This window comes from Eleutherodactylus coqui, chromosome 1, assembly GCF_035609145.1.
Source record: "Eleutherodactylus coqui strain aEleCoq1 chromosome 1, aEleCoq1.hap1, whole genome shotgun sequence".
Classification (NCBI taxonomy): Eukaryota; Metazoa; Chordata; class Amphibia; order Anura; family Eleutherodactylidae; genus Eleutherodactylus; species Eleutherodactylus coqui.
Genome location: NC_089837.1, coordinates 483,685,041 through 483,711,218, shown reverse-complemented (window position 1 = coordinate 483,711,218; position 26,178 = coordinate 483,685,041). Strand labels below are relative to the sequence as shown.

Sequence of the window (26,178 nt, the reverse complement as noted above, 5' to 3'; positions counted from 1 at the left end):
GAGCAGCCACTGTGTGGGTGGTAATGGCTTCAATGATGGTTTCCCGGTACACATATAATACTCTGGATTGAGGAATGTAAAATGCCCACACAATTTTGGTAACGAGATGTCCCATACATCAAGCACCCCCTATCCTGCCTCGTTCAAACTGTGATAGTTCACGTCGACTACCATGGCCAGTGTTCTTCCTCACTTAAAAGAGAACCCCTCACAACTTCTACAGGTGTGAGTGTTCCCAGTCACCTGAGGCAACGCCACTTCATAATAAATTTACTTACCTCTATCCCATGACTTTTGGCATATCAGTGTATAATAACCTTTTAATCCCCATCCTAAAAATCAACCACAAACCAACATATTTATCCTTACCTGATAGTTCATTATAGCCCGTAGGCACATGATGCACACGTGAACGTCGTCCTTCTGACTGACCAACCTGGAGTTTTTCAAGGCCTTCTTTCCTGGCAATGTATTGTAGCTGCTATTGGGAGAAAGCAATTTTACAATGGTCAAGTGATTTGGTGGCTGTCAACCATTTATGTGACATGTTTCAGCCTTCTCTAGCTGCACAAGCCTACAATGGTAAATGAGGTTATAGTGACATGTTGATTTTAAGACATTTTAATGGTACTTAGGTTCCAAAGATGGCATAGCCAGAAGTAAAGTAATGATTATCACATGGTAGGTTTCTTGTGGCAGTAACACCCAAAAAATAAAAGGGGTCGTACAAGTCAGTATAATCTGTATATGCTGGACATTTTTTAGATTTATCAAGTTTTATATGGAGGAGTGGGGGGGCTTAAAAATTTTTATTTTGGTCAGTGCACTGCTTAGGTCTGACAGCACAGTGCTGATGCGCCGCTCATGTTGCGACTGTTCATGGGTCTGCCTATGATGGCCGACAGGTATACAATGCCGCCCACATAAGAAAATAGAAAATATGGAAGGAATTCTGTTAAAAACGGTATTCGTGACATGAAGTTATCCTCTATACAGGGTAGTGGATAACTAGCTGATTGATGGGTCTCATGTCCTGCGAAAGACTGGAAAAATGTCCGCATGCTCCACCAATGCTCCATTCATTTCAGTGAGCACACCAGCATTCGAGTGCTCCATCCATTTTGCTACTCTTTCAGGGGACATAGAAAACGCATTTTGGCAAACTTGGGGGTCTCAATTGTTGAACCCCACGATCAGCTAGTTATCTTGTGCATAGGGGGTAACTTAATGTTACCAGAATACCCACTGGATGGGAGCTGAATAGTTAACCGTATACAGAAGAGACAGACCAATGCTAAAATGCATTAAGGATGACAACAATATATACGTCTGCAATCAAATGCATTTAAAAGTGAACTGATGATTTTTAGGGCGACCCAGTAATAAATCTATTAGCAGAAGAAAAAAATTTAAAAAGCTAGTTTCATAAATGTCGCCACGCTAGAAGCGTATGAACAGAGACCCTTTATATTTCCGGGTGCTACTTGCTCACATTTTCATGAATGGACCAGATATGGAAGAATCACAAACATGGCATATTGGCAGGTTGGCTGCAGGGACAAGGAGCTAGCACACAAATACATACCGGAGCACAGACTGGCGGGCAGAGCGAGCGAGGCCGTTGGTGAAAGGGGCAGGGAGGGCGTTTGGATTCTGCAGATCCTCGATGGATCTGCTCCACGATTTTGACTTTTCAACCAAGCCATCCTCCCCGTTTTCCAGGCCATCAAAATCAAACCTACATCAAAGGGATACAGAAGACGCTTGAGCGGCCAGGGGGCAGAGAGAGGATTGGATAAAGCAAAGCTACAAAGCAGCAGGATGGTTTCCAGACTGAAAATGTGCAATGGCTGGGACCAAAAACATAGACTGCAAACTCAGCTCCAGATGGAAGGCGGTGCGGGGTGGAAACATATTCACAACACATGCTTCTACTGAGAGACAGAACTGGACAGCGGATCATCCGCATTATTAGTCCTCAATGAGATTTCCTTCTCACTATGACCCCTAAGCTCTTAGGACTTGTCTTCCATGTATATTCCTGCATGGTACAGCTATACTTACATGACCGCGCACTGTGCAAAGGACAGATACTCCACCAACACATCCAGACCCTTGTTGTCGTTGTTCAAGAACTCTCGCACCCACCTGCAAAGGAAATCAGAAGTGTCCGAGTTGTAAAACGCTCCGATCATTTACATCAGGCTCTACACATCAGCATTGCAACTAACGTCCATGTGAAAACTACAACACCGATAGATCTGTTGCACGACAAACAGCAGCGGTACCCGACGGACCCCAGGGGCTTAATAGAAATCCCTTTGTACACTTTTAATATCTGAATAAAATTGCACAACTCTTTATACGAACTGCATAAAAATGCAAAATTCTTAGAACACATTTTGATCAAAACATGTAGGCCCATCTGCCACGTCCAGGTAAATCTTATTGGGCAGCTTCTCAACTCTACAAGACACCTCTGTTTGGGCCAAAGACCTTCAACTCAACTCAGGGGAAAGCAGGATACCTGACTAGATGCTTTCATTAAGCCACCTGGGGGCAGATGGGTGAATGGAGTGTAGGCTCCTACACAAATGCATATGCAATAAAAACAAAAGTCAGCACTTCCAATTATGTGAACAAGGCGTGCTGTCATAGTCCAAGCCCTTCAGATGTGAACAAGCCTGATTTGTACAATTTGGCATTTTTGCCACATACTCTTTTAAAGCCTTCCAATAGAGTGCCCTCATTCATGTGATCCTACATGTAGTTTTTAGATGTTCTCTACGAACTGACTGTATGCCGATATAATAGCTACATATAACCAGTTCTTCCAATAGAAGGTCCCCATGTAATGTATAATTGACAGCGCGGGCCGGATGTCCCCCACTCTGCGCACCGACAGTGTAAACGGGCCTCAGCTACGCCAGGAAAGAAACAAACAGACATGAGCACTTCTTGGCTTGTGGACTATTTTGTCTGTGATGTACCATAATTATTCAGCCGCCTCAGTCACAGGATTAGTCAGCAGAGGAGAATGATGTTAATGAGGTAGAACACCGATAATTGTAAGGTTCTGAACTTGGGCAGAGGAAATACAGGTCCTCATTACACACTAAATGGGAAACCACTGGGGAACACTGACATGGAAAAGGTCTTGGGGGATTTTAGTTAAGTCTAAGCTTAACTGGAGCAACCAGTGTCAGGCAGCTGCTGCTAAGGCAAATAGGATCATGGGGAGCATCAGAAAAGGTATAGTAGCACATGACGAGAACAATGTTCTTCCTCTTTACAAGTCACTGGTCAGACCACACATGGAATATTGTAGACCGTTTTGGGCACCGGCACTCAAGAAGGACATATTAGAGCTTGAGCGGGTACAAAGGCAGGCAACTAAAGTAATAAATGGAATGGTCGGACTACAATACCCGGAGAGGTCATCAAAATTGGGGTTATTTAGTTTAGAAAAAAAGACAACTAATGGTCGACCTAATAACTATGTATAAATATATCGGGGGGGGGGGGGGGCAATACAGAGATCTCTCCTATCTGTACTGTGACTGTAACAAGGGGGCGCCCTCTACGTCTAGAGGAAAGGTTTCTACACCAACATAGAAGGGGGTTCTTTACTGTAAGAGCAGTGAGACTATGAAATCCTCTGCCTGAGGATGTGGTGATGGCAAAATACTAAGAGTTCAAGAGGGGCCTGGACGACTTTCTTGAGCGATACAATATGATATGTTATATCACTAATAACTTCAGAAGGGCCGGTGATCCAGGGATTATTCTGGTTGCCAGATTGGAATTAGGAAGGAATTTCTCTTCTCCTCAATGAGGTAGAAGCCAATTTTCTTCATTTTAGGCGAGTTTATCTTTCTCTGGATCAACATTGCAGGATAACAGGCTGAACTGGATGGACGTGTCTGTTTCAGTCTTACTTACTATATTACTATGCCAATATGGAGGAGCTTCTGGGGAAAGTGCTCAAGGCTCTATATGGTGAGAAGACAAAACACCACCGGGCAGATTTATCAATGTGTCACAGTAAGCGGTCATTTTGCATCCATGATCTGGAAGTGCCCCCTGCCCTGACCACAGCTCTCCTAATCCGAACTCAGAGCATCATACAACATTCCTATGGTGCTCAGAGTTTGGGTTAGAGGACCCACTGTCAGGCTGGGAGGTCCTTCTGTATTAGGGACGCAAAACAGTGCTGAATTACGGTGGAGCGCTCCCGGCTTACTTCATATTTATCATAAGGCTGAGACCCTTTAAGAATTTTGTCAAATTTTCAAAAGGTGCAAGAGGCCATATTTAAGCTCTCAGGAGTGTAGTGGGGACTGGAGTAAGCCGAGGAATCTATAAAAAGATGGAAAACACGCAAACTGCTTGCAGAGGTTGTCCTTGGTTGGATATGAGCCCGAACCCCCCCCCCCCCCCCCCCCCGATAACCATTCCAACTACTGAGCCACTCTTCTGTCAAGGTGATCAAGGCAAGTTCACATTTTACGGCTGGATGGGCAACCATGCCTATATGTTATGGCAAATGACTGCACAATCTACCAGCATTTATTTAAGTAATTGAATTAACAAGTAATTTGCAAGCTGCATCGGCCCGAGGCTATTAGGCACATCACAGCCATATGATGGCAACCAGGCAAGTCCCTACCCTAAAAAATAAATATTAATTAATTCGTAAACCAGTTGACTTGAAGTGAGAAGACAAATAAGAACAAACTCATAAACCAATATGCAGTATCACTAGATCTCACTCTCAGCCAATACTTCAAGTGATCCTCCGGACCGGGACAAACAAAGATGGCCGCACCAGCTTCTTTGACTACCCGATTCACACTTTACATTAATATTTATCATTAGCCCAACACCACATGCTGCTTTGATTGACCAATGGTGCCCACATGAGCGGTGCTGGCCAGTCAGAGGAGTACGTATGTCTTAGACTACCTGATGTACATTGGTAGTCTGAAAGGCTGGTGTGACCATCTTTTGTTTCTAGAGGCCCGGCGGGTCGCTTTCAGCCTTTACTTCATGTATTGAAAGGGAAACTGAACATCACAAGTTCTGCAAAAAATAAATTACAAATAAGGGTAGGTTAAAGGAAACTTAGTGGTAGGATGAAAGTGTTCACACCATGCCCACCTTCTGACAAGTCAGTAAGGGGCTGTGGTGGGGAATGTACACGGTGCATTGACATTTTGAGTCATTTATGGGTCTGGTTTGATCTCTATAGGAGGTTGTGGCTAGTCATTTATGCAAATCCTCTAAATTATCATCATTATTGAAATACAATAAAATAGTAATCTAATCTAAAAAAATGCATAAAAAAAAAAAAAAAGCAAAAACAACCACTTAAAATTTTTTTTTTTTTTAAATAAATCTTATTTGTATAGCGCCAGCATATTCCTCAGCGTTTTCAGGTAATTTATTACCTCCCAGCAAGCTGGGTACTTATTTTACTGACCGCAGAAGGATGGAAGGCTGAGTCAACCTTGAGCTGGCTACTTGAACCATGCAGCGATTGAACTCACACTTGTGTCCCCGCTTGTCTTCTGCATCCAGCTGTTCCCCGCAGGAAGCGCCCGGCTGTTGTACAGCCAGGCACTCAGAGCTGAGGATGTAGAAGACAAGCGGGGTGGCCCCACTTGTCTTCTGCATCCAGCTGTTCTCTGCCTGGAGCACCCGGCTGTTATACAGCCGAGCGCTCCGAGCGGGGTATGGAGAACACAGCTGGACTGCTGTGTTCTTCATGCCCAGCCTGTCATTAGGGAGCGGGATACAGCTGAAAATAGTATCAGCTGTATCCCGCTGTGAATCCCCGATAACCGATTGCTGATCTTTCAGCACGCTGAAAGACAATGATAAGCGATGGCTTAACGAAAACTGCATGATGTCAGTGCAGTTACACGATTATCGCTCAAAAGACGGCTTTTGAGTGAATTTTGAGCGATAATCGTTGTGTCTAAATGGGCCTTTAGAATTGTAAAGAAGTGCGTATACATACCCTTCAACCTTCATTATACCAGTATATTGCTATAAATAAGCTCAAGCTTTTGCCGTGATGCACATAAAATCTGATTTTGTGCTTTCCGCTTATACGTAGCTCTGGTGACTCACTGAGAAGTGACAACTTTTAAACAAGGAAGAACAAGTAATGCCAAAACTGCCTTGCACACATCTGGTTTTTATTACTGCACTGCAATACTTCGCCTGCATGCACAAGGATGGTGTGTATTATAGCAACGAGGGACTTTGTCGGGTTTTCGTATTTTGCACCGATGGCTATAGACGCCTTATTTCCGCCGCTCTTTAGAAGCTGCAGCACCTCGGCCATGTACGCAGGCTCTGGCACATGACTCAGTCTGACACTGGAGCTGCGGACCAACTTTTCCCTCTCTCCGGCCAGCAGCCCGCCTATTTCCTGTCTGCTGCCTCTACAGTCCCCCCCCCCCCCCCCCCCATCCTGCACATTTCCTGTCTGACTACATGCTCTATTTCTGGGGTTGCTCACCGCTGACGTATGCCTGAATCCCACCTAAAAGATGCCAAGAACTCCTTTTTTCCTTCTCTCATTTGCTTCTGCGTGTATTCAGGTTACTTTATTCCCACAAGCTACTAGTCTGCTGCGCTGGTTCATTTCCAACCTGGGAAGACTGGAGCCAAAAATCTCTTACGCAACCCACTGCTCCCAGGCTGCACTACTTTGGTGAACTCGAAGAGTCTTCATCCATTGTATTCCTTCTACTGTCACAACGGCTGCAGACCTGGCTTATAAAATGAGGGGCCTCATCAGCTGAGGTACGCATTAACCTGTTAGCCCCCATACAGATCATCTCGATATTATACAATCCATCCAATTAACTATGGTGGATGCATGCATGCAGCACGGGCAATAGCAGCGGGCTGGAAGGGTCCCAAGGAAGAGCAGATACAATACGCAGGAAGTGGTAATGTTCCTGTTATTCAGTTTCCTTCCCAGTTGCCACCTCTCAGTCTGGTCTGCCAGGACACTTCGGAGCATATCCTGTCAATAGGATCAAGATACACCTGCACTGCTCCATGTATACCACTATATACTGTTAAAAAAAAAGGACCACTCTAGAAAAAAAAAAATTCCACCTCTGAGTCCCTCATTACACTCTGGAGACTGCTCTGATTGGTGAATTAGCTCTAATTGGCTGAGCCACGGTGCTCGAGAACCAATCACAGCCACATTGAATAGCTGTGATTGGTTCATCAAGTGCTGGCTCAGCCAATCAGAGCAATCTCTTGCTGGAGGCGGGGACTTCAATCCCCGTTACCAGCAATAGATGCTACATCGGTGCTGACAACTGCACGGAAACCTGCAGGAATGACTGAAAGCAGTGGGAGGGACCTGAAAGGAGAGTATTGATTTATTCTTTTTTCCACTTCGTGTAGCTGGGGCGTTTAGCGCTGTCAAAAACGTGGTACCAAGGTGTGCCGCATTTTCAGCAGCGCTGAAAACTCTGCCTATTCATTTCAATGGGCAACGCACAGCGTTTGAAAATGCTGAAACGCCCAAAAACATGCACCGCTTGAAAATTGCAGCACTGAAAAGCACTGCGATCGAGCGGCTGTTTGCGCCTGAAAACAACGGGGGCTCGGTGCTGATAGCGCCACTCTAATCGCATTTAAAAGCGCCTGTGTGAGAGGGGCCTAAGTATCTGAGCAAAAAAAAAAAAAATCCCTAGGCTCATCTATGACGCTAGCACGCAAGGCAAGAGACTCTTGAAACAAGCGATTGGCCATAGCAATCGCATGAATGTTCAGCAAAACCCGGACAACTCTTTTAACCCTTTCCAATCCAATTTGTATCCTGGTTTTCCTAGGGGGCTTACTCTTTTTCTGCCGTTATACAACAGCGCTATATGCTGGTTAAAGCCAGTACTGCACGAGGTGACACGTTGGATAGGCTCTGACTGCAGAGAGGCTGGCAATATAGAGTAAGAGAACCCCGATGGACGTCTTCCAACATCGGAGCTGTACAGCCTTAAATCATAATGTCTTCAGAGGTCAGACAGTGGATTGGAAAGGGTTAAGCGTCCCAGCAAAATGATCATCAAAATTACAACAAGTCGCAGCAGTCGTTAACGGGAATACTTATTCCCCAAATCCGCTAAAGGGCAAACACGGTCTGAATCACATGGACTGACAACCCCAACGCACAATACAATCTCCACCGATTACATTTACAACCACTTACAAAGACCAAGACTTAATATAGTTTCCTCATTCCTTAAAGTTCAGCAAGTACAGACCAGGATGCGACAGAGAACGCCCGTGTCCGTGACGCTGGAACGGCGGTCCAATTTTTTTTTCCTTTTGAATACACCGACAGTCATAATTCTGAGCGACAAACACGATGAAACACAATTCTGCTGTAACCAGTACTCACCCTATGTGATTCGTCCTCAGAGATATTTCCAGTTCGCGCAGCACTTTCGTAGACTCTTGGACCCGTCTCCTAAATTTCTGAAATGTGCAAGTAAAACTTTAGGGATTACACTTTTAAAAGAAAAAAAAAAAAAAAAAAGCAACCCTCTGCTTTCAGGGCAAGAGAGCGGTCTATAACCTGCAGTCCTTCTCCACTATTCCTCCAATCCGCCGGTTCCAGGTCCTGTTTTCGGACATCCAAGATGGCCAACAATCTTCAGACTACCTAATCCCCACACATATTAACATCTTCGTCAGCACTTCGGCCCTATTTACCAATTCCAGCAACCTGATTGGTTGTTTGTTTGTTTCACAATTCCAGCAACCTGATTGGTGAATAGGGCCGAAGTGCTGATGAAGATGTAAATATGCAATCCCCACAGCGCATTGGTAGCGTTACATTATGATGCCCTACACCTGCTCTCCGATCGCTCAGAGCTGCACATGTGATCAGCACTGGCCAATTAGAGAGCACTGCACATTAGGTAGTTAGAAAATTGCTGCTGCCATCTTAGACGGCTGTAAATGGGGCCTGGAGCCGGTAGTTCTGAGGGGTGGCAGAGAAGAACAGCTGTAGGTAATAAAACCTCCTACCCCTCCTGTTGTGGGACAGAACTATCCGGAAACTGAAGGGTTACTTTAACCCCTTAATGACAGGGCCTATTTTGGCGTTGAGGACCAAACGATTTTTGTAATTTTTTTTCATCTTCATTTTTTAAAAAAAAGTCATAACTTTTTTATTTTTCCGTCGATGCGGCCGTATAAGGGCTTGTTTTTTGCGTGGTGAACTGTAGTTTTTGTTGGTACCATTTTTGGGTACATTGACTATATTGTAAAACGTATGTTTTTTTTTTTATGATCTTAGGGAGGGAAAATGCATCAATTCTGCCACAGATTTTTTTTTTAAGTGTTAATTATGCAGCATAAATGACACTACATTTTTTTCTGCGGGTCGGTACGGTTACAACGATACCAAAATTCTTAAAAACACTTTTTTTGGAAATTATTTTTTTTCGAAAATCACTGCATTCAAAGTCCTATAACTTTTATTTTTCCATTGACGGAGCTCTGAGAGGGTTATTTTTTGCGAGACGGTTTGTAGTATTTTTTTGGTACCATTTTGGGGTACATATGTTTTTTTTAATCACTTTTATAGCGTTTTTTGAGATTTAGCATTTTGCCTCTGTTTTTTTGCCTTTTTTAAACGCTTTTTGCCGTACAGGTGAAAAAGCATGTTCTATTTATTACGTTACGGACGCGTTGATACCAAATACGTGGGATTTTTTTTTTTTTTATTATGCTAATATGAGAAAAGCATTAAAAAGGGTTTTTTTACATTTCTATTTTTGGTACTTCACTTTTCTCTGAGGGATTTACACTGCAGGACTGAAGATCGCTACGATAAGGTATGGCAGGACTTCTCTCCTGCAATGCGTTATCGCTTATTATAGCAATCTTAGGCAATGGCAATACAGGACACCGGTATCTGGCGTCCTGTTGCCATAGCAACCAGCCGGGCTCTCGCGATTATATCGTGAGAGCCGGCTAAAGTCAGAGGGAGCACGCTCCCTCTGTGAATTCTTTCCCTGCCGCGATCTATTTAGATTGCGGCAGAGAAGGGGTTAACAGCGGGTGGGCGAATCTACGATGTCCCCCCGCTGTCGCAGCGGGAGGCCGGCTACTAGTGACAGCCAGCTCCCGCTGCAGGATATCGCGAGATCTGCTATGATCTCGCGCTATCCCTATGACGTAAGGGTACATCATTTGTGGGAAGTACCCTGCTCCCATGACGTACCCTTACGTCATGGGGAGGGAAGGGGTTAACAGTTCCAATCAAAAGGATGCGTGCACAAATCCACAACAGAACTGATATGCTGCGGACTCGAATATTCACAGACCCGAAGTATTGTAAGTGTAAATTGTTGTGGAGTTTGAACTGAAAAATCTGCATCAAATTCGCAACATGAGAATTCACTATAACAGGGACATTTCCAGAATTGAGAACCCAAAACAAAAAAAATAAATAAATTAAAAAAAACTGGTGTATGCACTACTGGTAAAATGTTTTAGAACACCTACATTTTCCCAGTTATTTTTGGCATTAAGACAGTTCAAGTCCAACAAATAATGTGAAATGGTTCAAAAGAACGGTAAAAACATACAAATGTTATGAAATACTTAACCTGAAAACAATAGTCTGAAATTATGATTTTAACCAAAGGACTTTTTCAGGAAACACATCAATGACAGCTGCTCTGCAACGCAGAAAGCAAAATATGGTTTGAAATTGGATGCAAACCATTCCTACAGGTGTCTCAACATTTGTGAATTACTTTCAAACCTTCTGATTCTATATAACCAGTGTTGGAACAGACTGCATTACAACACCCTCTATAGCAGGATTTGGACGGTTTTGCTCTTCAGGACAGACCACATTACTATCCTAATGGCAAGAAAAAGGCAATTAACCAAAGAGGACAGATAGACAATTATAACCCTTAGAAGTATAGTTCTGTCATACTGAGAAATTACCAAGAAAGCCAAATGGTGGCAGTCAGTACAGTTTTCTATACCATCAAAAGGTACTGACAGGAAGAGGACTGGCAGACCAAAGGCCAGTACAAAATCAGATAAAACGTTGGAGGATCAACAGTTTGTGAGGTTACAAGAATTTTTTTTTTTTTTTTTCTAACGCCAATTTATTCCACAGTGCTTTCAGGTAATTTACTTATTACCTCCCAGCAAGCTGGGTACTCATTCTAGTCAACCTTGAGTCAACCACCTGAACCACGCAGGGATTAAACTTACAATCTTCAGGTCATGAGCGAGAGCTTAAGAATGCATTTCTGCTGCCTTAGCACTATGCGCCACACAAGGCTCAATCGGAGCCTCGTGGCACAAAATCTTCATTCACTGCTTAATGCAGCAAGGAAAAAAAAAAAAAAAGTTTCCATTTCAACTGTGAAGAGACGACATCTATCTGTAGTTTTCACAGGTAGAGTATCAGTAAGAAAGCCACTGGTAGGATTGCAAAACTAATTAAAAAAAAAACACTTGCCAGGGGCAGGCAGCACATCCAGTGGACTACTGAAGACTGGAAGAAGGTCTTATGGACTGATTAATCAAAATTTGACATCTTTGGCACATCACATATGGTTTTTGTAAGCCGTCAAAAGGGATGATTTCTGAATGTGTGACACCAACTGTCCAACATGTAGGAGGAGGTGTGATGGTCTAGGGCTCTTTTGCTGGATCTAGAACTGGCAACTTGCACAGAGCGACTGGCACACTGGACAAAAAGGGCTACCACAGCATTTTGATACACCATGCACTACCCTCTGGTGTGCGCCTAGTTGGTCACGGGTTCATATTACAGCAATACAAAATTATCTAAAACATAATTCTAGGTTATGTCACAACTACTCAGGAAGACAGGAAGAAGCCGGTAAGCTTCAAAGAGTGGAATGGCCTGCAGTCGTCAAAACTTAAAATTACATTCAGAGTGCCTAGAGGCTGATATGTATGTGTTGCAGTTTGTCCAAGTAATCACATCGAAGAGCATTTTTTATTTTATTTTTTTGCCATGCCAGGTTAGGATATGGCACAGAAAAAAAACCCTCAGTCACATTAATTTCACTGACCGACAAAATAGTCTGAGGGGTTAAAAAAAAAAAAAAAATCCTTATTTTAATCCAATGTTCTCTGCATTTAACACAAAACACAAATCTAAGCGTTATACTAAATTAAGCCATTACCTTGCGTGTCACTCCTGGGTCTAAGAAGGATTGTAGCTTCTGGATGTAAGTATGTGGGGGATTTTTGACTTGAAAACGTTCCTAAAAACAAAAAAATATATAGAAGGTTTATATAAGAAATATATAAAAGGTGATCTAACATATAAAAAGAGTGTGATACAAAGTACATGGTCTGCATTCTTGTCATTACGAGAACACTGCATTCGTAACAGTGATTTCATCTACTTTTAATAAACAATTGGCTAAAGCCCCATTTACACGCAACGATTATTGTTCACAATTCGTTCAAATGATGGCTTTTCAGCAATAGTTGTTGTATGCAAATGCTTCCATTTTCCACTCATCGTCCGAACAATGATTTTTAGGTGAGCTTAAAATTCATCATTTAGCTTGAGAGAGATAGCAGGGACCACACGCTGTGTTCTGCACAGGAGCAGCTGATTACATTGTATTTAGGTAACAGCCTGTATGAAGACAAATGTAGCTGAGTGCAAAGTCCAGACCACATGCTGGCATGTGCAAACAGCTGCTGAAGGCTCATTTACACACAAATGAAGGTAACAAACTGCTAATAATGAAAGACACATACTGGATAGCCCTGCCGACTCCTGCAGCAGCAGCGCTTTCATAGCACCGCCTGCCCCATTCTAGAGACCCGCTTTCTTGCGCTGCTACTTTTTATCTGATGGCTGGCTAACTTTAAATAATTAAACAATTTTCAAGGAAGTATTCCAGATTCCTGTCACTTATCAAAAATAATGACTTTAGTATAAAAAAATTAAAAAAAAGGGTCCAAAAATCCCAAAGTAGACAAGTATTCAGCGTGAAGGCAGAGAATCACATGACATACAAGTGACTAAAACTACATATCGGCACTTCTGTATTCAAGACGTTTTAACAATGTGACCATGAAGAATAAAAATTTCTGTATGAACTTCTGTTTTCTGTAACATCCTGTTTCCAATCATTATATTAAAAGGGATATTCCCAGGCTGGGAATCCTATTTCAGTGTGTGTGAAATCATACAACAATGCCCTCACCCCATAAGATGTATATCTCCAAAGTGCTCTGTTCTCCACATATTACAGATATTGATTCCTCTGGCTGTTTATTAGCGGAGCACTTTGGAAATAAAGGTCTTATGAGTGAGTGCATCGTTTTGCAAATGCGAACACATTGAATTAGGTTTCCCTGAGATGGAATACCCCTTTAAGTACAAATTTATTAGATGTGGCATAGAGGACATTCCTAGTACAGTACTCCTAGCTCTGAGTATTGGAGAATATAGAGTATTAAAGACACAAAAACAGGATTCAAATTGTTGGTGGGAAACAAAAATTAGCAAGTTTTCAGAAAATGACAGGATTTAAAATCAATTTTTTTAGGTTTTATTTTTAAAAGTAGAGATGAGTAACTGCCTACTCGGGCAAAAAGATTTGGGGGCGCCGGGGTGGAGCTCTCTCTTTTTCCCCCCACACTCCCCACCACAATCCCCGCTCACTCCCGGCACCCCCCGAATCTTTTCACCCGATTAGGCAGTTACTCGAAAAAAGTGATGCTCAGTCAAATAATTGCTCTAAACGAGCACGTTCGCTCATCTCTATTCAAAGGCAACCTGCCACCACCATTCCACCCCTAAAACAGACTTCATAGGCTGGCAGAGAATGAAAAGCCAATCACTTCTAATGCCCCGTCCTTTCCTAATGAGCTGGTCTACCTCCGCAATGTGGACTCCGTTATCCCGTGCCGTATGTAAATCAGCAGAGAAGAGTGAGGCAGATTCATGAGCTTCCCCTCGGCCAAACGACTCTTCCCTCGGCCAATTTGCATATGGCAGGGGAGAACTTTGGAATCCAATTGCGGACATGTATGGGTCGATTAGAAAAAGAGGGCTTTAGAGGTATATGCTTTTCATCCCTTGCTAGCTTACAAAGTTAGCTTTAGGTGTAAGATAGTGATGACAGGTTCCCTCTAGACAACGTCTTCACATATTTTTGGTAGTGTTCTTCCCCCCTCCCCATGATACTATATTAAAAACAATCCTGCAGTTTTCACACTGACCATTAAAGGGGTTGTCCCGCGAAAGCAAGTGGGGTTATACACTTCTGTATGGCCATATTAATGTACATTGTGCATTAATTATGAGCCATACAGAAGTTATCAAAAGTTATTCACTTACCTGTTCCGTTGCTAGCGTCCTCGTTTCCATGGTTGCCGTCTAATTTTCGCCGTCTAATGGCCAAATTAGACGCGCTTGCGCAGTCCGGGTCTTCTTATCTTCTCAATGGGGCTCCGTGTAGCTCCGCCCCGTCACGTGCCGATTCCAGCCAATCAGGAGGCTGGAATCGGCAATGGACCGCACAGAAGAGCTGCGGTCCACGGAGGGAGAAGATCCCGGCGGCCATCTTCAACCGGTAAGTAAGAAGTCACCGGAGCGCGGGGATTCAGGTAAGCGCTGTGCGGTGTTCTTTTTTAACCCCTGCATCAGGGTTGTCTCGCGCCGAACGGGGGGGTTTTGAAAAAAAAAAAAACCCCGTTTCGGCGCGGGACAACCCCTTTAAGCCTTAAATAATAGTCTGACACCTGCATTTCTGTAGAGAAAACTTTTCAGCACTCCTCTCATGATCATTACAGGCAGGATTACAATGAGCTATAGAACCAATGTAGAAATAACCATCTCTGGCGAAGCTGCAGGTGTAGGCAGTGATCTGCGTGAGGGCTCTAGCACTTAAGAATCAGGAAATCTCTTTCCATTTCTTTTGCTCACCACATCTTTCTCAAGAGGACGTCATGGAATTTGTTTAGATTTTATATGTACATTGAACTTTAAGGTTGGCGCATCAATAGAATTGCTGCATATTCTATTGTTTGGTGTCTGCATAAGACCTCTTTCACACGGGCTACAAAATCACGAGATTTGGTAGCGATGTGACATCATGAGCTTCACATACATGCGTTTTGTAGCGTTGTCACATCGCTACAAAATCTCACGAATTTATAGCCAGTAGTAAACAGGCCTTAGATGGCAATACCCCTTTAGTGGTGAGTACCACCGTGGGACTATCTTAATGGCTTTTAATTATGGCCCATGAATTTAAAGTTTTGCAATTTCACTATGCACACTTAAAAGGCCCTTTTACACACAACGATGAACGTTCAAAATTCGCTTTTGAGCGATAATCGTTGCGTGTAAATGTGCCCATCTATGACTTTATTGCCGAACGATGATTTTATGTTCGGCATAAAATCCATCATTCAGAAGAAGAGCTGATAGCAAGACTTCACACTGTGATCTCTGCGGAGAGCGCCGATAACATTGTCTCAGCTGTTGGCGCCACAGCAGAACAAAGGGAATGTATTTAGAAGACAGACCACCCACTGTTCTCTGAATATAGCTCCCGGAGGCTCACGTGCATTAATAAGCTACTAATTGGTATTAGTACCAATTAGTAGTTCATGCAAAATGATCACTTAAAAACCATCTTTTGAGCGATCATCTTTGCGTGTAAAAGGGCCTTTATTCAATGTGCTTCTTCTGGTTTGTATACTGATGTTGCTAACAAGTGTTGCATTTTATAGCAAAAATAATTTGTCATCACTAAATATAGGGAAAAAATGAATCCAGGATCCACATGATGGCTGTAACAATGGGCAAAAAAAATAAGAAAAAAATGGAAATAAGACTCTGAACGTGCTGGTTTAGGCTTTTGTCATGGTTTCCGTCAGAAATGCAGCATACTGCACTATTTTTTCTGGTAAAATGATGGGAATCGGACGGAAGCCATTATATAGTCAATGGGTTCCAGCAGGCACCACTCTTTGATGAACGCGGCATGCCAGTTTATTTGTTCTTCTGTTCCGTGATGCAAGAGATGAACAGATATTTTTTTAATTCAAATGTGAACCCAGCCTTAAATAGATAAGTGGAAAATATAAAAAAGGTGAACATATGAAGGAGTATCCCCGTCCTATGCAGAAGGCAGTGGCCAACTTACGACCAGCAGGCAGTGGCCAACTTACGACCAGCAGGCAGTGGCCAACTTACGACCAGCAGGCAGTGGCCAACTTACGACCAGCAGGCAGTGGCCAACTTACGACCAGCAGGCAGTGGCCAACTTACGACCAGCAGGCAGTGGCCAACTTACGACCAGCAGGCAGTGGCCAACTTACGACCAGCAGGCAGTGGCCAACTTACGACCAGCAGGCAGTGGCCAACTTACGACCAGCAGGCAGTGGCCAACTTACGACCAGCAGGCAGTGGCCAACTTACGACCAGCAGGCAGTGGCCAACTTACGACCAGCAGGCAGTGGCCAACTTACGACCAGCAGGCAGTGGCCAACTTACGACCAGCAGGCAGTGGCCAACTTACGACCAGCAGGCAGTGGCCAACTTACGACCAGCAGGCAGTGGCCAACTTACGACCAGCAGGCAGTGGCCAACTTACGACCAGCAGGCAGTGGCCGACTTACGACCAGCAGGCAGTGGCCAACTTACGACCAGCATAATCATGCTGATTGCACCAGCACTGCAAAGGAGTGTGACAACTGCTGTAACATACATCCGCAGCGCCACTTCAAATGGCGCAGATCGGAGGAACCTCTGATCTCAAGCATTTCACTATTTGAATGTTACAATTAAAGCAGATTGTATCATTCCAAAAAGGTAAGAACTGAAGCGGTGGCCCCATCCTTGATCACATCACAGCCATTTGCCGAGATGTGATCAAGGCTCATACCCAACAATTACCTGTCAGCCTTTAGTATACAGTCTAATATAGTTGCATAAGAGGTTTCCATTTTTAGCTAGTACTGTTGTGTGTTGTAAGGTGTTCTGTCTATATGGCAGACCAGAAACTTGTTTTCTCGATTATACGTAAGACTTTGTTCACACCTTCGCTTTAAATTCATTTTTTTGTTCCATTGTAGGAGCAGAAAAACAAAAAAAATTCAAGCTGTGATGGATCAGTCACATGACAGCCTTATAATGGGGTTCATCATTTTACCCAAAAATCTAGTACTACATTGTGTGATAGTTTTTTTTCCAGAACCTACAATGGAGGCCTTGAGTGAAGCTTCAACAGCAGATGTGAACAGCCTTAGCTAATGCTTTGGCATATAAACATATGTCCTAACAACATTTAATAGGATTAGGAAGTCTGTCTGGGTCTCTAGAACACAAGAGTTGATTACAGCTCTAGGGTTTCCCCAAAGACATTAACCCCTTAAGGGCTTGTTTTTGGCAGGGGATCTATATTTTGGGGTACATATCTTTTTCATCACTTATTGCATTTTTTTGGTATGGGTCACTACAAATGTGGCAAAGACAATTTTTTTTTACAAAGATTTAAAAAAAACTAAAAAAAATAAAAGTTTATATAAAAAAAACAGACAAGGAGTTTTCTACTTGGATTTTTTTTCCCCTAGAACAGGTTTTAAACTTATTTCCCAGTAGGAGACATGAACATGAGATTTTCTAATCATTCATATAATACACTGCAATACTTTGGTATTGTAGTATATTATTCCCTGTTAGAACACCAGCTTCCTTGGCAACCAATCAGCCCACTTGTGATTACATCATCAGAAGCGATGAACTAACAGTCAGAGCTCCTTGCCACCGATAAGCAACTCATCATTGACTATAGCATCTAGGCCCTGTCCACGGGCCTCGTGTGGACGAATCACAGCGGCCGACGCTTTCCATAGCATTGCTGTGGAAAGCGCCGGCCGCTGTCCACAAGCTCGCGGCAGGCAATCTCCAGCATGCTGTGAATTGCCCCGATTCTCCGCGGCCAGCCTATCTGTCAGATAGGGCTGACCGGCGGAGATTCGGCGGTGGCTCCTGCTCCTGGGCGGCAGCTCCCGCGGCGGAGATCTGCCGCGGGACTTCACAACGGCCATGGACAGGCGGTATTAGGTATTAATCAGATGGGATCAGAGTTCTCTGAATCTAGCTGTTCATGTGGGATGCCAGCTGTATACTAAAGTGATGACATGGGCACAGCTCCTGAGCCCGTACCATCACCATGGAATAAAAGTACAGCGGCTCAATCAAAGTACATGCGAGCCTTGACGTACTTTTATGGCTCCCTGGGTGAAAGGGTTAAAGAAGAACTTTGTGGAATAGTATAGGCAATTCTAATTTCGGTCTTTCACAAATTGCAGAGATCAGAGTATTCTCCAGCCTGAGGCTGCAACACCGTAATGCTGGCTCCCATTGTCATTTGCTTCCCGTCACGATTGTGCAGGTCTCAACCCCAGGACACACGCATACATATTTTATATTAGTAGAAGCCGGTCCCAGGATGGCGACTGCAATCTATCTAGATGTTCAGAGGAATCGGGAAGATTAGTTATAATGAAAGGCGTCAGCCATTTCGAACACCTGAAATACTGAGGGCGAACCAACGTGGAGGTCCCTTTACGTGTTGCCGCACCTTTGTAGGCACTGGCGCAATTCTTCAAAAGCCTCCACATATATATGAATCATTCCCTAAATGAGTCAGTCTGGGGATGGGGATAGCTACAACCTCCATCCAAACCCGACTTTTCCATTAGCGCCTTATGTAGTGTCCGTATCACCAGATTTCCGTCTATCCTTCATATAGAGATGTAACCGCACCTGGTCACAGATGAGATCCCACTTTTTCTCATTGTCGTACTGTCGCAGGAGTCGCGCCTTGTCGGGGGGAAGGTTCATGGAACTCTGGAAGAAACAAGGAGAGTAAAAAGAAAGTCAGATGTCGATGTCCATCTATTGTATTACCAACAGACATTAAAACGCTTTATTTTCCTCCTCTAGACCTTCTAGATTCTCCTCTTCGCGGTCCGTTCGCCTGCAGGAAAGCCCTGACACAACCAACATGGATTCTACAAAATGCACTTCAGGACACAGAATATCATTCGTACAGAGTAAAACAGTGAATATAGTAACATAGTATGTTGGACAGATGGCTTCTTTCAGCCTATCACCCCCCCAGTGTTGATCCCTGTATATAGTATATACTACACACACACATAGATCATTGCATAAATGTCATAATGTAGGAGGTACGGCCAAGTAGGGACTGTCCAGAAGGAGTCTTTATGCAAAACTTTTTGTTTCACTCTGGGTAACACTTCTGTACGCTGCTACTTTTACTTTATTTTTGGAGTATCTGTGGGTTTACAGCATAAGAGGGGTTGTCCCACCAAACCAACTACATTCATAAGAGTCTGACCGCGAGAGGGGCAGCTTTAAAGGGAGTCTGTCACACCCCCCACATATGGTGACTGTTTTTTCTTTAATACCTGTGAATATCTTATTGGTTTTTTTTTTTAACTTATTTTTGCAACAATTTTTTTTTTTTTTTACCATCTACGACTTCTGTGAAATCATATAAGATCTCTTGGAGTCATTCACTTTGTATTTTCTCTCCGGAGCTCCGACGGGCTGAGCCGCGACGTTGATTGCCCAATTCATAAATCCTGCCTCCACAACACGATGGCTGTGATTGGTTCAATGAGCTGTGCATTGATTGGCCAAGTAGTGGCCAAAACCAATCACAGCCATCGCATTGGTTTATTGAACGCTGCATTGATTGGCTGAGCAACGCTCGAGAACCAATCAGAGCTATCGCTTCCTGGAGGAGGGATTTATGAATCCCGTAACCAGGAAGTGATCTTCTGTGGGTGGCTGAGGACTGCAAGAAGCGCGTCGGAGCTCCGGAGAGCATCAGGAGGGATCTGGACCACATTTGCTAGGTAATATATTCATTTTTCCCCTTTAATGTAATGCAGCTAGGGCTTATTTTCCAAATAGTGCTTATATTTCAAGCCTTCCCAAGAACCTAAAAAAAAAAAAAAAAAAAAAAAAGAAAAATCAGGGTAGGGCTCATTTTTGAGGAAACAGGGTACTTTTACACTGTAGGTGGAGCATCCATAGTACTCCCAGTTACAGGAAAAAACAGCTGTGTCTGACAGCCGAGGACTCTACCTGCTCCTGCTTGATTGCAGCAGCAGAGGCTTTAAAACCACGCCGTACATCTGCTATCAGCCCGGTTTAAAGCCCAGGACCAAGCGCTGTATATTTACAGTTCTTAAGGGGTTAATAAACAGTGTCAATAGAGTAAGTTAGCAGTTCCAGGCCAGTCAGTTGCAAGTTTTGGAGGCAGTTTTTGTTTTCTGTGTCAGGCAAAAGTGCTCTATGAATACTCTGCCCAAATAATAAAGTAAATGGTCAGGGTGGTCTGGCACTGTCATCTCCTCTCTACTCCCGCTGACTCTGGTGTATAAAGATGCAGAAAATTTTCCACAAGATATTTTTCTTGCTAAATAGTCTCCTAATCCACAAAGACAGTGTGTATTATCCATCTATCCTTATGAGAACTTGTGCCTCTCTCAAGAAATTTAACCGCAGTGATACTGCACCATATGGCATCTCACAGGGGGGGTGCAAGTGGGCTGATGGATGTTTTATCTAGTGTCCAAATTTAAATGTTGGAAAATGGAAAATCTCCCTTGGTTCACCCTACTTTGAGAAATCATCTTTGGGAAAAAAACACTTGCATTTCTGCTGCAGAACCTCTTTACAACATCTAACGCATGAGACTGAGAACATTACAGAATTGGCTTGCACACAATGATCACCACAGTAATTGAAGGTGATCGCTATAGGCCATTTACAATCCAAGTGCTGGGAGGTAATCCTAAAGAATATAATTGCATCCTGTATATCTCTTCACTTATGGTTTGCATTGCGTTCCACTCCTTTAGAATGAGGTTATTGGAAAAGTCGTGTAATAAAGCAGCATGTGATAATCATAAGCCCTTCAGCAGACTATGCATGGATTGTAGGAGCCCCGCACATCCCACAATGTAGGAGTAGATTCTGCTCGCTGGCAAACATGGAATCCCCCGCTCACACGCCCAGACCCCGCTCCACATTTAGAAAACAGTGGTTTTGTTTGTGCCTCGCCTCGGTTCAGGGATGTTATTAGTGCTGAAAAGGGAGTTTCCCGACCCGAGCTGCTGCTCTCAGTTATCAGATCCATCAGGGATAGAAGAGGTTCCCACACTGAAACACACATGCAAAAAAACCGAGAGCCAAGTATCTTATCAGCAGGACAGGCTGCATATCCCATGTCCGTTCTACTTCTGCATTAGGAAGCTCACGGCTACCGAGCGAGGTCCTATCGAGCGGCTGTACTGTCGACGTTCCAGAAGCTCTTCTCACTACTGTGCGCTCCAGTCTCCCCTGGCCGAGACGCAAGGAACAGCTCCAGACTCGTTGACATCTTGAAACATTTTCACTCAATTCTTGCATCACATGTAGCAACGTTTCGGACAGAGACCTTCTTCAGACAAGTGTAATGGTTTGTCGCCAGTGGTGCGAGGAAAGGTGGCCTCCATCCACACCACTAGGTCTTTGCTGCTACATGTGATGGAACCTTGATGATGTATGCTAAAGACCTTTTCACTTAAGCTTGGAGAGCGAATACTGAATGAGGTGCAACTTTGTAACAGAAACTGCTTTTCACAGATTCATCTATAGGCTACATTCACACTGGTGAGCGCGATATCAGGCCGAGAAACTTGGCCCAATATCACGCTTGCCAACATGTGATTTACACGGTGATGCAAAGAGTTTTTAATTAAAAAACGTATCATCACTTCCAACAAATACAGTAAGGCGGCATCCACACGGGCGATTTTGTTGCAATACAACAGTGCTACAAATCACATGTATGTGGAGCCCATGCTCTCCTATGGATTCTTCCACATTAGCTTTTTTTTTTAGCGTGCAAGATAAAAAATTGCAGCATGCTCTATACAGCCGTGATTTTTTTGTAGCCCACGTTTCCCTATGGAGCCTTCCTTTGTGTTGCATCGCATGAAAATGCGGTTTTGAAAATCCCCGGCCTCCAGAAAGCTCTGCCTCTGATTGGATGAGTATTATGCTCAAGAACCAATCACACCCATTCAATGGCTAACCACAGCTAGCCCTTCCTGGAGGCGGGGATTTTGATCCTACAATCCAGGAAGGGCTGGCAGAAGAGTGAAGACAAGTGCCGGAGAGCTTCAGTGGAGAAGACGCGTCGAAGACAGCGCCTCTTAGGCAATGTATTTTTTATTTTTTTTTCTTTACTGCGGCTAGGGCTTATTTTCGAAGTAAGGCCGCCTGCACACGGGCGGAAATCCCGCCACGGGTTTTTCCGCGGGATTTCCGCCGCTGAAAGTTTGCATAGGAGTGCATTACAATACGCACTGCTATGCAGACAGCCGCGGTTTGGCCACGCGAAATCTCGCGTGGCAAACAAACCGCGACATGTCCTATTTTTGTGCGGGGCACACACTCACCCGGCCGCCGGCCCCGGTCTGCGCCGCAGCCGCCACATGAAAGAGCTGGAGCCGCCAGGCGCGGGAGAGTATGCGCTCGTCACTGCAGGCTCTCGGGTCGGGTCCCGCGGCGAGAATTCTCGCTGCCGGATCCGACCCGCTCGTCTGCAGGCGGCCTAAGGCTTATATTTCAAGCCCTACCATAAAAATTCTCACATGTGGTGCTACAAATTTGTGCGACTTTGTAACAAGCCAAAATCAAGTTATCACCGCAAGAAAACGCTGTGATATCACACGGACCACTGATGCGATATTGCAGCGATTTTCTCACGTCCATATTGTGTCGCCCATGTGGATGCGACCCAACACATGCTTCAGCACCGTCACACATTTAACATCTGAATAAAATTACACAACTGTGTTCATACTAACCGATACAATAAAGTTCACCTGGACATGCTGGATGGGACCTCATGTTTTGATCAAAATATGCACCAAGCCCCTTGCACTTTTATGTGGTTAGTATAAACAGCTGTGCAATTTTATTTAGATATTAAATATGTACGAGTGCTGAAGCAGGTGTTTGTTATTGTTTTAGTTGCAGCCATGTCTTACCCTCACATTTACTTTTTCCTGAATTTGCAGAATAATTTAATTAGCATGCTCTATTGGATGCTATTACTTCTAGGTATTGTAAGAATGGGGCAGCGCACAGGTCCCCAACCTTTTGTACCTTGTGAACTACATTCAACTTTAAAGTGGTGATCAGCAGCTACATTCAAGAAAAACATGATGCAAGAAATCCTAAATAGGCAAAATAAATCATGAAATTGCAAATTTGACAAAAATCGATAATATATTATGCCATCCAAATTCCAGCCACTGTAAAACAAGTTAGAACAGATATACAATATTGCCAACGTGAACATTGCATTGTAACTAGAGATGATAAGGCAGTTACTCTTCTCTGCATTCTTGTCCGAGCAGGCTCGGGGGGACGGCAGGGGTGAATGGGGGGGGGGGGGGGAGGAGGAGAGAGAGAGATCTCTCTTCCACCCCCCCCCCCCCCGAGCCTGCTCGGACAAGAATGCAGTGATTCTCGCTCGAGTAACTGCCTTATCAGAGCGTGCTCGCTCATCTCTAATTGTAGCCTATGCCTACGGCAATAGCTGTCAAAACTTCCATGGTGAGTCACACAGCTGGGGAATATGAACCACATGTGGCTCCTGGGCCACGGCTTGGGAACCGCTGCCAAAGAGACACCACGTGCTTCAGAAGTAGCGCTGAATAAGGATTAAGTACAGGAGAAGTCTTGAGGGTAGTTGTGATGAGGGTAGTTATTGGCTGATTGAAGCTGAATGAAGCACAAGCAGGCTGGTAGACAGAGTAGATCTAGGAAGGTGCAGCTCTGTGGAGAGCTTTTTGGATGACCAACAAAGGTTTGGCTGTTACTCTGGAGGAAAGAGACATTTGTAATGTCAGCGGCATCAGTATAAGCATTAGATACCCAGTCTAATATTATGACTGGAGGCGGATGATGCCATAATTCAGTCATTTTACAGAGTTTAAGAACACAATGTACAGATGAGAATGACTGATTTAGCCGCTAAGCATTGATACAACACACTCAGGGAAAAATGTTCAAAGTATAAATGTGCCAATATATTAGAATTCCTTTGAAGTTATTATTGCATTTTTTGGCTTTAGGGCAGGTTCCAAAATGAGAAGCGAGATCTCCAACTAGAAAGATTGGCTTGCAGTCCATTATATTTGACAAAGAATGGGGTCTTAAAAGAGTGTTGGCTGCTAACCAGAATGGAGGAAAATTAGGAACAAGAGCAAATTCCAGCCCGTTTAGCGATTTCCGACCCTATTTATAGCGATTCCTAAGTGGGTCAGTGAAACTTTATTTGAGATGGCAACTTAAATGGAAATTTTGTTTGGCAACTCGTGACCCTGTACTGAATGTGACCAGGGTGTGTGAATTAAACTAATAACTGAAGGTCATCTGCAAGCAAAGAGTAGTCAATAGCCACCTACAATGTGTACAAGAGGGTCCCCCAAAATAAGTGGCAGACATTCATTGCAATCCAATCCTAGTCCAGTATATCACACAAGTGAGGAGCCACGAGTCCCAATTTTGACTGGGGCAAAGTGATAATCGTCAATGTATCTGTCGACGTTCTGGAGAAAGGGACAACCCCCTACTGTGATTTCAGAGCGCCACACAGGTGCAACCCCTGGAGTCATGGCTTGGGGGTCAATCAGTTATGACAGCAGGACTGCGTTAGCGGTTGTAGGAGGCACAATGACTGCCCGCCGATGTGTGGACAGAGTAGTACACCTTATTGTCATACCCTTCATGACCACCATCCAAAATGGTATCTCCAAAAGGATAATGCCCATCTACATACTTCAGCCATCACAAGACACACCTTGCAAGGTATCATGACCATGGATTGGCCCGCGTGGTCCCCAGATTTATGCCCAATAGAGTAGGTCCTGAATACCATATATAGATGTATTATGTCATATGGCCACCAAACCGTACAACTGACTGCACCAGTCATGCAAGCGAGAAGAGACCCCCAACAAGATATCCGAGCGCCTATTGATTCAACATCTGCAAGTATGTCCATTATAAATGTAGCGAATAGCACCATGTTCATCCACTCTCAGTAAGGGCCCATTCACACGGCTGTATAGTCGGTCCAACTACTTCCTTTAATTTCAGGGACAGCACACGGCCCTATGATAGCTTATTCGGTGATTCAGGCAGAATTTATATATATATATTTTTTTTTATTTTTTTTTTTATTTTTTTACGCAGACTGATGGTCCAAGTGACAAAATAAAATTGCTGCAGGTCCTATCATTTGTTTTCATGGACGACAGTCCTTTGCAAGTTGCGTCAGAGTTACACAAGTGCCGACACAGTCATCCGCAATATAGAAGTCACAGAAACGCAGGGTTAGACCTGGTCCTGTGAAGATGGCCTAAAACTAGTCTACTCATCGTGGCACCATGACATTTGACAGGCCTCGTGATGTCCCATAAACCTGACATCACAGAGAACACCACTGCCAGCCTCCCATTAAAAAAAAAAAAAAAAAAAAAAAATAGAAAACCAAATCAGCGCTCTGAGTATTTTGTTTTTATCAACCCCTTGGGTTACCCCCTCCACCACCGTCATCAATGTTGGGGGTTTTCAGAAAATCCCTTTACCATTTTCAATAGCACCTCCTGACCCCATGCTAATCCATTCTGCAACTAATTTTTTTTTTGCCTTTAAGGATTTCATACAATATTTTTGGGAAAATCTGCTTGTTTTCAACTTAAGGTATCAAAAAGACTATAATGTCATCCATTTAATTGATGCTTTTATACGCTAAGTGGACGAACGCCATCATTAGGCATCGGACACTGCCTCCATTGAAGGTCCGGCTCACACGACCAGGTCGGGTTCCGCATGCAGCAGGTCCGCTGCAGATTCTGGCTGTGAACTCTGCCGGTGACTCGGTGTATGGCAGTACAGTACAGTTTTCTTTTGTATTTCCTGTGCCGTCACTTAGCAATGAAGCGGGTACCCGCAGCCCATACTCCATGTAATTGCATATAGCTGCCGGTATATCC

General features: G+C 43.9%; 1 protein-coding gene across 4 annotated transcripts in view; it reads right to left on the bottom strand.

Annotated features, from left to right (window-relative positions):
• FMNL3 (formin like 3) overlaps positions 1-26,178 on the bottom strand; it is a 104,728-nt gene that overhangs the window by 26,690 nt on the left and 51,860 nt on the right. For 3 of the 4 annotated variants that reach the window (XR_010787461.1, XM_066585870.1, XM_066585882.1), the window contains exons 2-7: positions 18,851-18,934; positions 12,228-12,308; positions 8,435-8,511; positions 2,065-2,148; positions 1,586-1,738; positions 370-481 (exon numbers count right to left, since the gene is read on the bottom strand). Coding sequence is in view for 3 of the 4 variants with exons in the window: in XM_066585870.1 (XP_066441967.1) it covers positions 370-481; positions 1,586-1,738; positions 2,065-2,148; positions 8,435-8,511; positions 12,228-12,308; positions 18,851-18,934 (591 nt within the window). In the remaining variant the exon portion in view is untranslated. The remainder of the gene's footprint in view (positions 1-369; positions 482-1,585; positions 1,739-2,064; positions 2,149-8,434; positions 8,512-12,227; positions 12,309-18,850; positions 18,935-26,178) is intronic. The other variant, XM_066585891.1, reaches the window with a different exon arrangement.